The sequence below is a fragment of the Saccharomyces eubayanus genome, chromosome XI, assembly GCF_001298625.1.
Source record: "Saccharomyces eubayanus strain FM1318 chromosome XI, whole genome shotgun sequence".
NCBI lineage: Eukaryota > Fungi > Ascomycota > Saccharomycetes > Saccharomycetales > Saccharomycetaceae > Saccharomyces > Saccharomyces eubayanus.
The window spans coordinates 593,456-608,013 of NC_030970.1; the positions used below are offsets into that span (position 1 = coordinate 593,456).

Below are 14,558 nucleotides of genomic sequence, written 5' to 3' on the forward strand. Positions count from 1 at the left end.
TACTCAACAATAGTTCCGTATACGCTACGCTGTATTTTTACGCGTCCTGCAGCTATGACGAAATTTCTATTTTGGGCATGTCGTACCGGTGCATTAAAAAGCATATTGCTAAAAAAGGAACAGGCGTTTGAGAACAGAGAAATAAGGAATTTTATTTAAAGGGAGTTTAAACAAAGGAATTTCTGCCTATTGATGTCCCCTGAATATCACGGAGGTAGTATACTATACAAAGATAGTAAACAAAAACCAACATAATGTTCCTTAAAACGCCTAGTTGGGAAACGGTCAATGAGACACCCAAATCAAGAGTTCTGACGATAAACGAGCTAATCTCGCCCGGTTTAGATACAGAGTCTAAAAGAATTTTGGCCACTCCTGCAAGGCGGTACTGTAAGACTTCGGTAACTGAATTGCAGGAGTCTCCTACATTCGAGCACCCATCCGAGGACGCCGAAAGCCCTGCCTACCAATACAATCCACAGTTTCACTTTCACACACCAATAACCCCCAGAACGCCCAGGTTTGAACATGCAGGAATTTTTTTCTCTCCAACGCCTCCACTGATCTCTCCCACAGCCGTGGCTGAGGAAGACAATAACGGTTCCCTGGGTGAGATTTCACAAACATTGAAGACAAGACTCAACTGTGCTAGGGATAAGGTATCGAAAGAACATGAAGACCACTTTTCCGCGAAGAAAAACTCAAATTCTACCAATGCGTATCCAGCTTTGATCCCTCCTCCTTTAACTGAAAAGATACGAAAGGGTTCATATAGCAACAAATTTGCCTCCAAGCATAGACGATGTTACTCTTTAGATGAATCTAAAAAATTTTTAAGTTCTTTAGAAGACTCATCCGCGCATGAGGCGTTTCTAAAAGCAATTTCGTCTAAACACACCAAAAACGATAATGTGGATAATGTGAATGCCTCGCCGTTACGTTGGTCTTCGCATCGAAGAGCACAGAGTATACAGGGCGACTCTTTACATGACTTTGCCACCATTGATACCTTGTTGAAAATGTCTTCATCAAAAGAGAATTGATTTCTCCATCTTAGCTTACACATCCATTGCTTTGTCCTTTTTGTTTATAGCTTTCACAGATATTTTTTTGTTAATTTATACGTAGCAGCAAAAGACATCGAGCTTTGAAAACAAAACATAAAAAAAAACGAGAAAGGCTGAAAGGTTGAAAAACTTTTATTTTATGCTTATTATATAGGGACAAACTTGATTATGTACGAGATTAAGTTCCGGCTGTTCATTTCTTTTTTAAAAGAACAGATATAAATATTATTATTATTACTATTACTATTATGATTATAACGTTTTTGCTCTACAAGATGAGGGAAGATCAGTCCAGAGACGGATCATTTTTTCTAATCTTGGAACTTGTACGAACCACTTTCTAAAGTGATGGAACCACCTCTATAAGAACCTCTCTTCATTTTATTTTTGTTTTTTGTGAAATCTCTACCTCTTACTTTGCCTAACCTTTCGTTAGCCATTTCTCCCCATGTACCAGCAGCACCTTTATAGGTGTTGTCTGTTAATTCCCAAGCCTCGAAGTTGATCTTGGCCCTCTCTACTCTGGAAAAATGCTTTCTTTCGCCGTCTTTGATTTCATCGGTTCCGGCTGGAATATTTAATTTACTAGCATCGGATGAAACGGAAGTGGATGGAGTAGATTCATTAGAAGAAGCAGGGGTTTCTTCGGCCTTGGGCTCATCTTTTGATGTTTTCTTTGTTTCAGAATCGGAGTCGGAGTCGGAGTCGGAGTCGGATGATGATGATGATGATGAGGATTCACTGGAGCTCGAGCTGGAGCTGGAACTGGAACTCGAGGAAGAAGAGGAGTCTGAGTCTGAGTCTGAGTCGGAATCAGAGTCGGAATCAGATGAAGAGTCGCTAGAACTAGAGCTAGAGCTAGAGCTAGAACTTGAGCTCGAGTCGGATTCTGAATCCGAATCTGACGAAGAGTCGCTAGAACTAGAACTAGAGCCAGAGCCAGAGCCAGAGCTTGAGCTTGAGTCGGATTCTGAGTCGGAGGAACTACTGGAGCTGGCGCTGGAGCTGGAGCTGGAGCTGGAGCTGGAGTCGGAGTCGGAGTCGGAGTCGGAGCTGGAGCTGGAGCTGGAGTCGGAGTCGGAACATGAAGAGGACTCACTGGAGCTTGAATCTGACGAGGAAGAGGATGAAGATTCTGGTTCAGTCTTTGCCTTTTTAGTCTCCTTGACATCTTCATTATCGGATTCTCTCGATCTCTTCTTGGTGTCGTCTTCAGCTTCCGATTCGGAGGAAGACTCGCTAGAGCTAGAGGAAGAAGAAGAAGAAGAGGAAGAAGAAGAAGAAGAAGAAGAAGAGGAAGAGGAAGAGGATCCGCTGGAACTGGAGTCGGAATCGGAATCGCTGGAAGAATCAGAGTCGCTAGAGGAATCAGAGTCGCTGGAGCTGGAGCTGGAGCTAGATGATGACGAACTTGATTCGGAGTCGCTGCTGCTACTGCTGCTCGAGGACTCATCACTGGAACTGGAGGAGGAAGAAGAGGATGATGATGAGGAGGAAGAAGATGACTTCTCCTCTACGACCTTCTCCTTGACACTTAATTTTGGCACTTCGTTAGCCTCAACTTTCTTGGAACCCATTTTTATCTGCTTTTTGTGTGCTATGCGACTTGCCCACTTTTTTCGTCTTTGAATTGCAATGCGATGAGTTGGATATTTTCAATTCATCATCAAGTAGTTTTTTTTTTCTTCGATGCAGGCTGAAAAAAAAAAAAAAAAAAAAAGCATGCTCGAGGCGATAGAGTAAAAGTTTGTTTGTTTTTTTTTTTCTTATTTTTTTTTCTCTTCCGCCCGCCGTGTAGAGGCGGAAAGGAAAAGAAAACTGCAAGGACCTGGAAATGACTTTGAACACATATAGACGTAAACCAGTGAGGAAGTTGAGGAGTACACCGAAACGGGAGGTGCAGCTTATCAGTAACGACTGAGATAACCTTACCGTCCCTTTCTTTTACAACGTGTTTGTTTCCTAGAATACAGTAACAAGATTATGTAGTCTTCGCCAATGATAAAAAAAAACAAAAAACATTCTTGACTGCAACACCCGCACACCACAATACGGAGGAACTACTTACTCACTCGCAATGGCGCTCAAGAGGACAAGATATCGCAGGGGGAAAGGAGAATCCCCATGTGTCTATCGAAAACGCCATTGTGCCAATGTAAAAAACCGTTCCCCTTGGCATTGCGTCGTGACACCTTTGTCCCGCTCCTGTTATCTAATTTTTGTGTCAGATGTTAAAAATCGCCCTCCCTGTACTGGCCCGCTGTGTGGCATTACTATCTTGTCACAATCCGTTATCTTCAAGCAACTTGAGATAAACCACCATATCCAAACAGTGCACAGCGCCACACATTCAAAAGGAGAAACACAATCAATTAATTGACCAAACAAACGAACAAACGAACAAACGAACAAAAAACCGTCCGTCGCTAGATGTGGCTGCAAAACCCGGGAGCACTACTGTGGAGGGACCACACTACAGAACAATTCTACCTTACTGTTCCTTCGGTTGATAAGACACAATCCGGTAACTCGGTACTTATTGCCGCCCAAGGTACACGCGCAGGGCCGCCAAGCAAAAAAAAAAAACCAAGAAAAGCTTGGGGTAGCACGGCCCACGTAGTTTTTTGTTTTCTTTACTTGGGGAATATTGACTTTGAGTCAGATAAGAAAACGGCGCCGGGTCCGGCTCTACGGCACCAAAAATCCCGCAAGAACATGACACCAACGCGCAAACGGCGGCCGCACGGACGTGACGCAATCAGTTCTTTGTGTCAAGCTTGAGCTAAAGCAGTACAGCACAGTACAGCACAGCACAGCATAGCACGCTTGTTGCAGCCACGGTTCGGTTCGGCTGCTCCATCTCGTCCGCAACCGCTAGCCCCCACGGCAACGTACACCGGCGTTCACTCCTCCTGCTTTGTCATGGGTGTTTGGCACCAAAAAGCGCGAACTAAAGGAACCATGGCCAGTTTTGTGTCAGAGAAACAGGCGTACCTGCACAATACCAAAAAAGAAACGCCCGCCTAACGAATTACCTGTTTCGGGACCTTAAAAGCGCAGGAAAAAGGGATTCTTTACTCGTAGTTTTTGCTGTTTTCTTTTCTTCGTCTCCGCTCAGGCAGGACCTCTCTTTTTTTTTTCGACATGATGAAGATTGCACAACCGGTCGTAGTTCTTGCGAATGGACTTGAGTTCCCTTATCTATCTGTACGGGAATCGCTCATATGATAACTGTCCACTTTGATTAGCATAATCTTTTGATTGGCTTTATTTGCTGTCTGCATCTCCCCCCCCCCTCCCTTCTCGCCCACAGTTTATGCTATTCTTTATTCCAGTTTAGTTATTCTCTCTTTTATTTTAGCTTTGGTAAAAATATATAAGTGATGTACAATTCTTCCGTGTTCTTTCCTCTTGTGTCCATCCATTTTAAGTTTTTCTCAGTCCATACTACTTCTCACTCTGAAAGAATACATAACTGTACTGTACCTCACTGCAATATATTTCTTCTTCTTCATTCTATTCTTCCCTTAACGAACTCTAAACATGCTCAATCATCTCAGTCAAGGCTCAGATGATATACAAGACGAGAAGCAAGGCGACTTCCCCGTCATCGAAGAGGAGAAAAACCAAACCGTCACTTTAAAGGACTCTTATGTCAGTGACGATGCTGCCAACTCCACGGAACACTACAACTTGTCTCCCTCCCTGGAGGAGGATGAGTTCGAGGCCCCCACGGACGAAGAATTGCGGAGTTTGAGACATGTTGGGGGTAAGATCCCCATGAGATGTTGGCTGATCGCGATTGTCGAGCTGTCCGAAAGATTCTCGTACTACGGTCTTTCCGCCCCATTCCAAAATTACATGGAGTACGGTCCCAAGGACACCCCCAAGGGTGTGCTGAGCTTGAACAGTCAAGGTGCTACCGGGTTGTCGTACTTCTTCCAGTTCTGGTGCTACGTTACGCCAGTGTTCGGTGGCTATGTCGCCGATACCTTCTGGGGTAAGTACAACACCATCTGCTGCGGTACCGCCATCTACATCGCCGGTATCTTCATTCTGTTAATCACTTCGATCCCTTCCGTTGGTAACCGAGACAGTGCTCTCGGCGGGTTCATCGCGTCCATTATCCTCATTGGTATTGCCACTGGTATGATCAAAGCCAATCTTTCCGTGCTGATCGCCGATCAACTGCCCAAGAGGAAGCCCTCCATCAAAGTGTTGAAGTCCGGTGAACGAGTCATCGTGGATTCTAATATCACTTTGCAAAACGTCTTCATGTTCTTCTACTTCATGATCAATGTCGGATCTCTATCGCTGATGGCCACTACCGAGTTGGAATACCATAAGGGGTTCTGGGCCGCCTACTTGTTGCCGTTCTGTTTCTTCTGGGTTGCCGTCGTCACTTTGGTGTTCGGTAAAAAGCAATACATCCAGAGACCGATCGGCGATAAAGTCATCGCCAAAAGTTTCAGGGTCTGCTGGATTTTGACCAAGAACAAATTCGATTTCAATGCTGCCAAACCTTCTGTTCACCCAGAAAAGGAGTATCCATGGAATGACAAATTCGTCGATGAAATAAAGAGAGCCCTAGCTGCCTGTAAAGTCTTTGTCTTCTACCCAATCTATTGGACCCAGTACGGTACCATGATTTCCAGTTTTATCACTCAAGCCGGTATGATGGAGTTGCACGGCATCCCCAATGATTTTCTACAAGCTTTCGATTCCATTGCCTTGATCATTTTCATCCCGATCTTTGAAAAATTTATCTACCCTTTCATCAGAAGATACACCCCATTCAAGCCAATCACAAAGATTTTCTTTGGGTTCATGTTCGGGTCTCTTGCCATGACGTGGGCTGCCGTCCTACAAAGTTTCGTTTACAAGGCCGGTCCATGGTATAGTGCGCCCCTAGGTCACAACACCCCAAACCATGTCCACGTTTGCTGGCAGATTCCTGCGTATGTCTTGATTTCCTTTTCGGAAATTTTTGCCTCCATCACTGGTTTGGAATACGCTTATTCCAAGGCCCCAGCCTCTATGAAATCGTTCATCATGTCGATTTTCCTATTGACCAATGCCTTTGGTTCCGCCATTGGTTGTGCCTTGTCTCCAGTCACCGTGGATCCTAAATTTACATGGTTATTCACTGGGTTGGCCGTCGCTTGTTTCATTTCTGGTTGTTTGTTCTGGTTCTGTTTCAGAAAGTATAACGACACTGAGGAAGAAATGAACGCTATGGATTACGAAGAAGAAGACGAATTCGATTTAAACCCAATTTCTCAACCTAAAGGCAATGACATTGAAATACTAGAACCAATGGGAAGTTTAAAATCAACTACCAAATATTAATGAATTTTTTCCATAGTCTTCATCTTTCCTTTCCTTTCTCTCGTTGATATTATTATTATTATTATTATTATTATTATTGTTGTTGTTGTACCCCCCTCCTTATATGCATTAGCGGTGTTTCTCCCTACTATTGTCATTCGTTTTCCCTTCTACCCATTGCTACCAAATAAATATCACGGATTTTTATGTAAAAAAATAACTGTATAATATTCACTAAATATAAATTAAATTCAATTTACTAAAATCTTAAACTCCCTATCTACCCTAACTACATATGGCTCTTTTTTCTTCTTCTTTATATTTTTGGCCGGTTTTCATACTTGGTTGATATTATCAAAAAATGACTTGTTATTATATCTTAATATATATTGTATTATAAAACAATTTGCGAAGAGAGGACTATATTAAGATTACCTCACCTTTGCAAATAGAATAGAAAAGAAAATATATATGTAGTAAAAAAAAATCGTAGTGTATATAAACTTTGGACTTGTTGTGGAAATCGTAATAAATCGACTATTTTAACTTCTTCTTTGGACGCAATTGGTTGGTGTGACCACACTTTCTCTTTCTACAGTTGGTAGCTCTTGGTGGCAATCTGGCGTAACATTTACGACAAACGGATTTGTCACAGTTGTACTTGGAAGCCAAGGCTTTCAAAGATGGTTCAATGATACCACCTCTCAATCTCAAGACTAAATGTAAAGTGGATTCCTTTTGAATGTTGTAGTCGGACAAGGTTCTACCGTCTTCCAATTGCTTACCAGCAAAGATCAATCTTTGTTGGTCAGGTGGGATACCTTCTTTGTCTTGAATCTTGGATTTGACATTGTCAATGGTGTCAGAAGATTCAACTTCTAGAGTGATGGTCTTACCAGTCAAAGTCTTAACGAAGCTGTAAACAAATGGGAACGTTCATTTATGGTGTTAGCGCAAGGGTGCACGCAGTCATAAAGGAGAAGTATCACGTTAGTAAAAGGACTTTCTATACACTAGAAAAGTAAAATTATGTTTGGCAAAAAGATAGGAAGATAGTGTCTTGTCTGTGTATGCGGTTTCTCCCGCTTTATTATGTAATTTCTAGTAGCAGAGCTCAACAGTCTGCTGCGACATAATTACTCCCTCTTTTCCTTCCTTCATCTATTTCAAAACACATCCGCATTCTTTTCATTTATTTGTATGACGCTTTCAATTGTCTCTCTCTCGCTATAGCGGTGATATCCTTGTGTGTCTGAACATAATTTCATATAGGAGTGTATCAGTAACATACATTTGCATTTTGAACCTTTAGTGGCTTAATCTCTTGCTGATATTTGAGTAGGAATCAATACGTAGTGTCTTATTTGTGTATTTTGACATTACGAGTTGCATACCCATAATACCTAGATGGATGGGTAATGGCTAGTATGGGCGGGATCGTAAGGCGGGCTAACCTCTCGTATTGCGGTACCCGAAATTCTGACAAGAAAAACATGAAAAAAAAAATATCAGAAAGATGCACACCCATACAGCGACAAAACATTCGGGGGCACGGGTGTAATACTGTATCCGAAAATGTCATTTGAAAAAGGTATAACCCCGATGGAAAGAGTAGGCGGCTATTTTATCATCTGGTAAATAACCCGGTGAATATATACCAACGAGCGGTATACAACCTGGGATAATTTTCACATAGGTATATAAGACCAAAATGTGGCGTGCTACCAGTTCATAAAGGGTGCGTGTTGCTTAACTTTAAACACGCGCATAATACTAATCGAATAACAAACGGCTACCATATGATGAAGTTCTGACCAGTTGATTGAATAATGTTCATGAAGGAAAGGCAAAATTTGTTTTCTAGTCCGGACTAACTATGGCATAGTCTCCTTCCGGCTCTTCTGATTAGGTTTTTTCCGGTGCCCATCTGAGCTTGTCGAGACATTTGAGCTTTCATAAAGAAATTATAGGTGTTTTTTCGCTCTACTAAGCGCTCAGAATACCCCAATTACCAGCAACACGGTTATTATTATTGATTTATTTGTGGCTCTTCTTAAAGCTGTGATCCGTGCGCAGGGTAACGAAATTTGGCTTTTTTTTGTTTCCTTTTGATTTCCTTCTTTTGATGAAAACTAAAGTATGTGTAACAACAAATGTGAATTTATTTTAAGAATAAAGAAAGTATTAAGCTAAACAGAACCATTGAGTTTTGTACTAGGTTTTGTCAGACGAACGAGATTGGAAAAGTCACCGGTCTATATTTCTTCCTTCGTCTATTTTTATCCCCTGCACTGATCAGTGTAACTAATAATCACCGCAGCTACACAATAATCAGTACCAACAATTTTCAGATTAATGTCTGATCAAAATGCTTCAATGAGAAGCACACAAAATGATGGAGACACAGGTGAAAGGCTAAATGCCATTGCCTCTTTTTTTGATTGTTCTTTAGAACAAGTTAAATCTATTGATAGCGATATCGTAACACACTTGAACGATAAACTTTTACAATTTAATGAGCTTAAATCAGAAAACTTGCAAATCACTGTCTCATTTGATGAATTAAAAACAAACTCTGCGAAAAAAATTAGTAGTTTGAAAACAGAGATGGAGAGTGTTTTGAGGCAAAATGATGAAATCCGAAAAGAAAGAAATGACACTTCTGCCAAATTCGAGTCTCTACAAAGAGAAAAGACACAGCTATCGAACGAATTAGAGTCGATACAGAGAAAGGCAAATGACTTGAGCGAAGAGAAAAAGGAAATTCAAAGCAGCCAACAGCGGACTTTGAAAATACTGGACGAAAGACTAAAGGAATTAGAAATGGTCAAGGCCGAAAATAACCGCTGCGACAATGAATGCAAAAAATTACGATCTACTATATTAGAATTAGAAACGAAACATCAATCTTATATTTCTAGTGATCTGAACTCTAAGTCTCAACTAGAAAGAAGAACGCAAGAGCTAAATCTACTGCAGTCAAATAAAGATTGGCTGGAAAAGGAATTGTCGTCCAAAAATGAGCAATATCTTTCATACAGGCAAAAAACAAACACAATAATTACAGAAATTAGAAATGATTTAAATCGTTTACGGAATGATTTCCAATTAGAAAAAACAAATAACGATGTCTTGAGGCAAAAAAACAATGAGCTATCGAAAGATTTACAAGAAAAACTTTTACAGATTAAAACTTTATCAGATTCTTCGGATAGTGAAAAACTCGACTTTTCTGCAGAGATTACTTTAAAACAACGTTTAATAGACCTTTTGGAATTACAATTGAATGCAGTGAAAGAAGAATTAAACAATACACGAGAATCCAACTATTCTGACGTAACCTCAAATGACTCGAAACGGCTCATATTTGAAAATGAAAAGTTACTTAAAGATTTGCAATCAACGAAACAAAAATTAACACAATGTGAAAATGAGTACCTTCGCCTATCATCTATCACAAAAGAGGCAAGTAAAGAAGACAATGTCTTGACTTCTAAATCTAATGGAGACTTCATATTATTGAGGAAGCAATTAATTAAAGAAAAGCGTGCTAAGGAACATCTTCAAAACCAAATTGAATCATTTATTGTTGAATTGGAACATAAAGTACCAATTATCAACTCTTTCAAAGAAAGAACAGACACCTTGGAAAACGAATTAAACAATGCTGCATTACTACTGGAACATACATCCAACGAGAAGAATGCCAAGATTAAGGAATTAAACGTCAAAAATGAAAAACTGGCGGAATATGAAGATGAAATCCACATATTGTCCAAACAACGTCTTGATTTATGTCGTCAAATTCAATATCTCTTGATCACAAATTCAGTATCCAATGACTCTAAGGGACCTTTACGCAAAGAGGAAATCAAATTTATTCAAAACATTTTACAAAACGACGATAGTGCTACAACTGAATCAGACTCGCAAAAAATTGTAACGGAAAGGTTAGTTGAATTTAGAGATATTATTCAGTTACAAGAGAAAAATTCAGAATTGTTGAGAGTAACAAGAAACTTAGCCGATAAATTAGAGTCAAATGAAAATAAATCTAAACAATATCTTAAGAAGATTGAAACCAAAACTATAAATGAAGCTAAAGAAGCGATCCTTACCTTACAAAGCCAAAAAGCACAGTTAGAATCGAAAATCCACGAGTTAGAAAAGGAACGAGAAAAATTTAAGGACTGGACTTTGGATCAAAAGGCTTCACCTAATAACTCGATAATACAACAATTAACTGAGACTAAAAGAGAGCTAGAATCCCAAATCCAAGACTTACAAGCCCGTATTTCTCAAGTTACCGGAGAATCTACCGAGAATATGTCACTTTTGAATAAGGAATTACAGGTCCTATATGATAGCAAAAGTAGCCTATCAATTGAGCTAGGAAGGGAAAAGTCATCTAGGATATTGGCAGAAGAGAGGTTCAAATTACTTTCAAATACGCTAGATTTGACTAAAGCGGAGAACGACCAATTACGCAAGAGAGCAGTTAATTTACAAAATGCCATCTCAAAACAAGATTCAAAGACCCAGGAGACACTTAATGAGTACGTTTCTTGCAAATCGAAACTAAGTGTTACTGAAACAGAATTATCCAATTTGAAGTCAGAGCAGACACTGAAAATCGAATTAGAAAAAAACCTAAGACGAGAACTAAGTGAACTTTCTTCTGAGAAAAACAGTTTACATATAATGGTAACTCAATTGCAAACCCTCCAAAAGGAACGTGAGAACCTATTAGATGAAACTAAAAAATCTTGTCAAAACAAAATAGGTATATTAGAAAATGCGCAAAATGAACTAAAAACCGAAGCTATTCATAAAGACCAATACATTAAACAACTGGAAGAAGATAATGACACAAAAGTTGAATGGTATCAGAACAAAATTGAAACTTTGAGGAAAGATCATGAATCTATTATGAATTCTTTAAATGAAAAGCAAATTGAGGTTGAGAAATTGCAGTATGAAGTCAAGTCTTTAGAAAAGGAAATCGAAGAAAACAAGATTCGTTTACATACTTACAATGTACTAGATGAATCTGTTAACGATGATTCCTTACGCAGAGAACTGGAAAAGTCGAAAATAAACTTAACTGAAGCTTATTCTCAAATCCACGAATACAAAAAGCTTTACGAGACTGCTGATAAATCTCTACAGGAAATGACATCCAAACTAGATGAATCTAATAAAACATTTTCTAATCAAATTCAAAGTTTAACTGATGAAAAGACCACTTTAGAGGATAAAGTTTCCCTTCTGAAAGAGCAAATGTCTAATTTGAATAATGAATTAGATTTACAAAACCAAGCCATGGAAAAAGAAAAATCCGAATTCAAGAAAAAGATTTCTATTTTACAAAATAACAACAAAGAAATTGAAGCGGTCAAATCTGAGTATGAGTCCAAGTTGTCGAAGATTCAAAAGGATCTTGACCAGCAAACTACATACGCTAATACTGCCCAAAATAACTATGAACAGGAATTGCAAAAACACGCAGATGTTTCCAAGACTATTAGTGAACTAAGAGAACAATTACATACTTACAAGAGTCAAGTAGAAACTTTAAACCTAACACGTGACCAGTTTGAAAAAACTCTAAAGGAAAACGAAAACAATTGGAATTCCCAAAAGGAGTCTTTATTAGAACAGATAGATCTATACAATTCACGAATCGGAGATCTTTCATCACAAAATAAACTATTGTACGATCAAATTGAATTATACACCACTGCGGGCAATAAAGGTGCCGACACAAAAAGTGGGCCTGCTTTGAATAATGATATTTTAACCACATTACGTCGTGAAAGAGACATTCTCGACACTAAAGTCGCAGTAGCTGAACGAGATGCTAAAATGCTAAGACAAAAAATTTCTTTGATGGATGTTGAATTACAAGAAGCTCGTACGAAAATGTGTAATTCAAAGGCCGAAAATGAAAAACGTTCCTTTATCATTGAACAACATGATGAGATTATGGAAAAGCTAAATCAATTGAACTTATTAAGGGAAAGTAATACAACGCTGCGTAATGAGCTCGACAATTCCAATAGTAAGAACAAGGAACTTCAATCTGAATTAGATCGACTAAGGGATAATATTGCGCCTATCGAGGCTGAACTAGCCGCCCTAAAGTTTTCCATTCAAGAAAAGGAACAAGAAATCAGACTAACTAAGGAAGAGGTTCATCGTTGGAAAAAACGCTCACAGGATATAATGGAAAAGCACCAACAATTGAGCTCAACTGATTACGAAAAGCTGGAAACTGAGATAGAGAGTTTGAAAGCACAACTCGAAGATAAAACGCAACAAGGTGCTGATTCGGAGGAAAAGTTTAACAGATTAAGAAGGCAAGCTCAAGAAAAATTGAAAGCGTCGAAACTTTCACAGGACTTATTGATTGAACAACTAAATGAGTTAAAAGATGCCAAACTTGCATTAGAAAAGTCATTTAACGATGCCAATGCAAGAATTCAAGAGTTGGAAGATGCAAAAGTAGCAGAAAATAGGAATCAGTTAAATATGATCAAAAAATTACAGGAAGATACAAAAGAGAACTCTAAAGAACTCGAAACAAAGTTAGAAGAAAACACAATTTCCTATGACTCCACGGTTAAGAAACTAAACGAAGAAATTTGTATTTTAAAAGAAGAATTAGAAAAGCAAAGGCAAATCCAGCAGCAGATCCAAGCTGCGGCAGGAACAGGACAAGAAGATTTATCGAAGGTCGTTGAGTCTATGAAAAGATCATTTGAAGAAGAGAAAATTAAGTTCATTGAAGAAAAGACCAGAGAAGTTAATCAAAAGATACGAGAATTTCAAGAGGCTCAAGAAGCCCAAGAAGCCCAAGAAGCTCAAAACAAGGTTATTCAACCAAGCAACATCAATATAGATGAAATAAAAAAACAATGGGAAGCAGAGCACGACGAAGAAGTTTCGAAAAAGATCCGTGAAGCTGAGGAAGCTCTCAAAAAGCGCATAAGATTACCTACAGAAGAGAAAATCAGCAAGATAATTGAACGCAAAAAAGAAGACTTAGAGAAAGAGTTTAACGAAAAAGTGAAGGAAAGGTTAAAGTCGATAAACCAGTCTGGAAAAATGGAAGATATATTTCAAAAGCAACTGGAGAGTAAGATCCAAGAGAAACAAAGAGAACTAGAAAACGAATACAACAGAAAACTGCAGGAAAGGTTAGGGGAACTTCCGCCTTCTGCTATCATTTCTCCTGATGATAAAGATCAGTTACGGGCAGACGTTGAGGCCCAATTGAGGGAGGAGTTCAAYGACGAATTGCAGAGTATAAAGAAAAAATCTTTTGAAGAAGGCAAACAACAAGCAATAATGAAAACGACCCTTTTAGAGAGAAAGCTTGCCAAGATGGAATCCCAACTTTCAGAAACGAAGCAAGGTGTCGATAGCCCTCCCAAACACATAAACAAAATGCCCAATCCATTGTTAGGGTTACCTAGAAAGATTGAAGAGAATTCCAATTCTCCATTTAATCCACTGCTGTCTGGTGAAAAGCTTCTGAAACTGAACTCTAAATCGTCCTCGTCTGGTGTATTTAATCCTTTTACTTCGCCATCTCCGAACAAGCCTTTGCAAAGAGATGAAGCAGAACGAGAGCCTTTGAGCAACGAAACAGACCCGCCGACTCATTTGGCACCCAGTTTCAATATTCCTGCTCCACAGGGTCCGAATTCCTCGTCTTCTACACTGTCAACCGATACAAATGACGAGGAACGCACCGTTAATGAGCAGGAGGGAAATAATGTATTTGATGGAATTGGTCAATTACAAGACAAAAAAGCACAAGGAAAAGGGGAATACCTCATTGAAGCAGCAGGTGCATCAAACGACGAAACAAAATTTAACAAACGTCCTATTGACGAGGTTGGAGAATTAAATGATGATGATGATGAAATTGACACAGATTCTATGAATGAGGCAAAGAAGATCAAGATTGATGATGAAGAAGAAAAGGAAGAAGAAGGTAGACGTTAAGGATGAAAATGGGAAAAAACGATAACTCAAGTCCAGAATAAAGCCCTTTTCCTTAAATGAAAAGGAAAACTCCTCTATGAGGTGCTCAAGACCATTTGTAATATATGTACAACAACATTCATTTTCTTAAGAACGTATATAGTCTAAGTT

At 39.2% G+C, this 14,558-nt stretch overlaps 4 protein-coding genes across 4 annotated transcripts; 3 read left to right on the forward strand and 1 right to left on the reverse strand.

Moving 5' to 3' along the window:
* Positions 1–254: 254 nt before the first annotated feature.
* Positions 255–1,043, forward strand: SRL3 (DNA-binding protein SRL3; the record flags this gene model as incomplete). Its single annotated transcript, XM_018366528.1, has 1 exon — positions 255–1,043. The coding sequence occupies one exon, from the start codon at positions 255–257 to the stop codon at positions 1,041–1,043; it is 789 nt and encodes a 262-aa protein (XP_018221120.1).
* A 335-nt stretch (positions 1,044–1,378) lies between these two features.
* Positions 1,379–2,644, reverse strand: SRP40 (Srp40p; the record flags this gene model as incomplete). Its single annotated transcript, XM_018366529.1, has 1 exon — positions 1,379–2,644. The coding sequence occupies one exon, from the start codon at positions 2,642–2,644 to the stop codon at positions 1,379–1,381; it is 1,266 nt and encodes a 421-aa protein (XP_018221121.1).
* A 1,966-nt stretch (positions 2,645–4,610) lies between these two features.
* PTR2 (Ptr2p) lies at positions 4,611–6,416 on the forward strand (the record flags this gene model as incomplete). Its single annotated transcript, XM_018366530.1, has 1 exon — positions 4,611–6,416. The coding sequence occupies one exon, from the start codon at positions 4,611–4,613 to the stop codon at positions 6,414–6,416; it is 1,806 nt and encodes a 601-aa protein (XP_018221122.1).
* A 2,334-nt stretch (positions 6,417–8,750) lies between these two features.
* Positions 8,751–14,408, forward strand: MLP1 (Mlp1p; the record flags this gene model as incomplete). Its single annotated transcript, XM_018366531.1, has 1 exon — positions 8,751–14,408. The coding sequence occupies one exon, from the start codon at positions 8,751–8,753 to the stop codon at positions 14,406–14,408; it is 5,658 nt and encodes a 1,885-aa protein (XP_018221123.1).
* Positions 14,409–14,558: the final 150 nt, after the last annotated feature.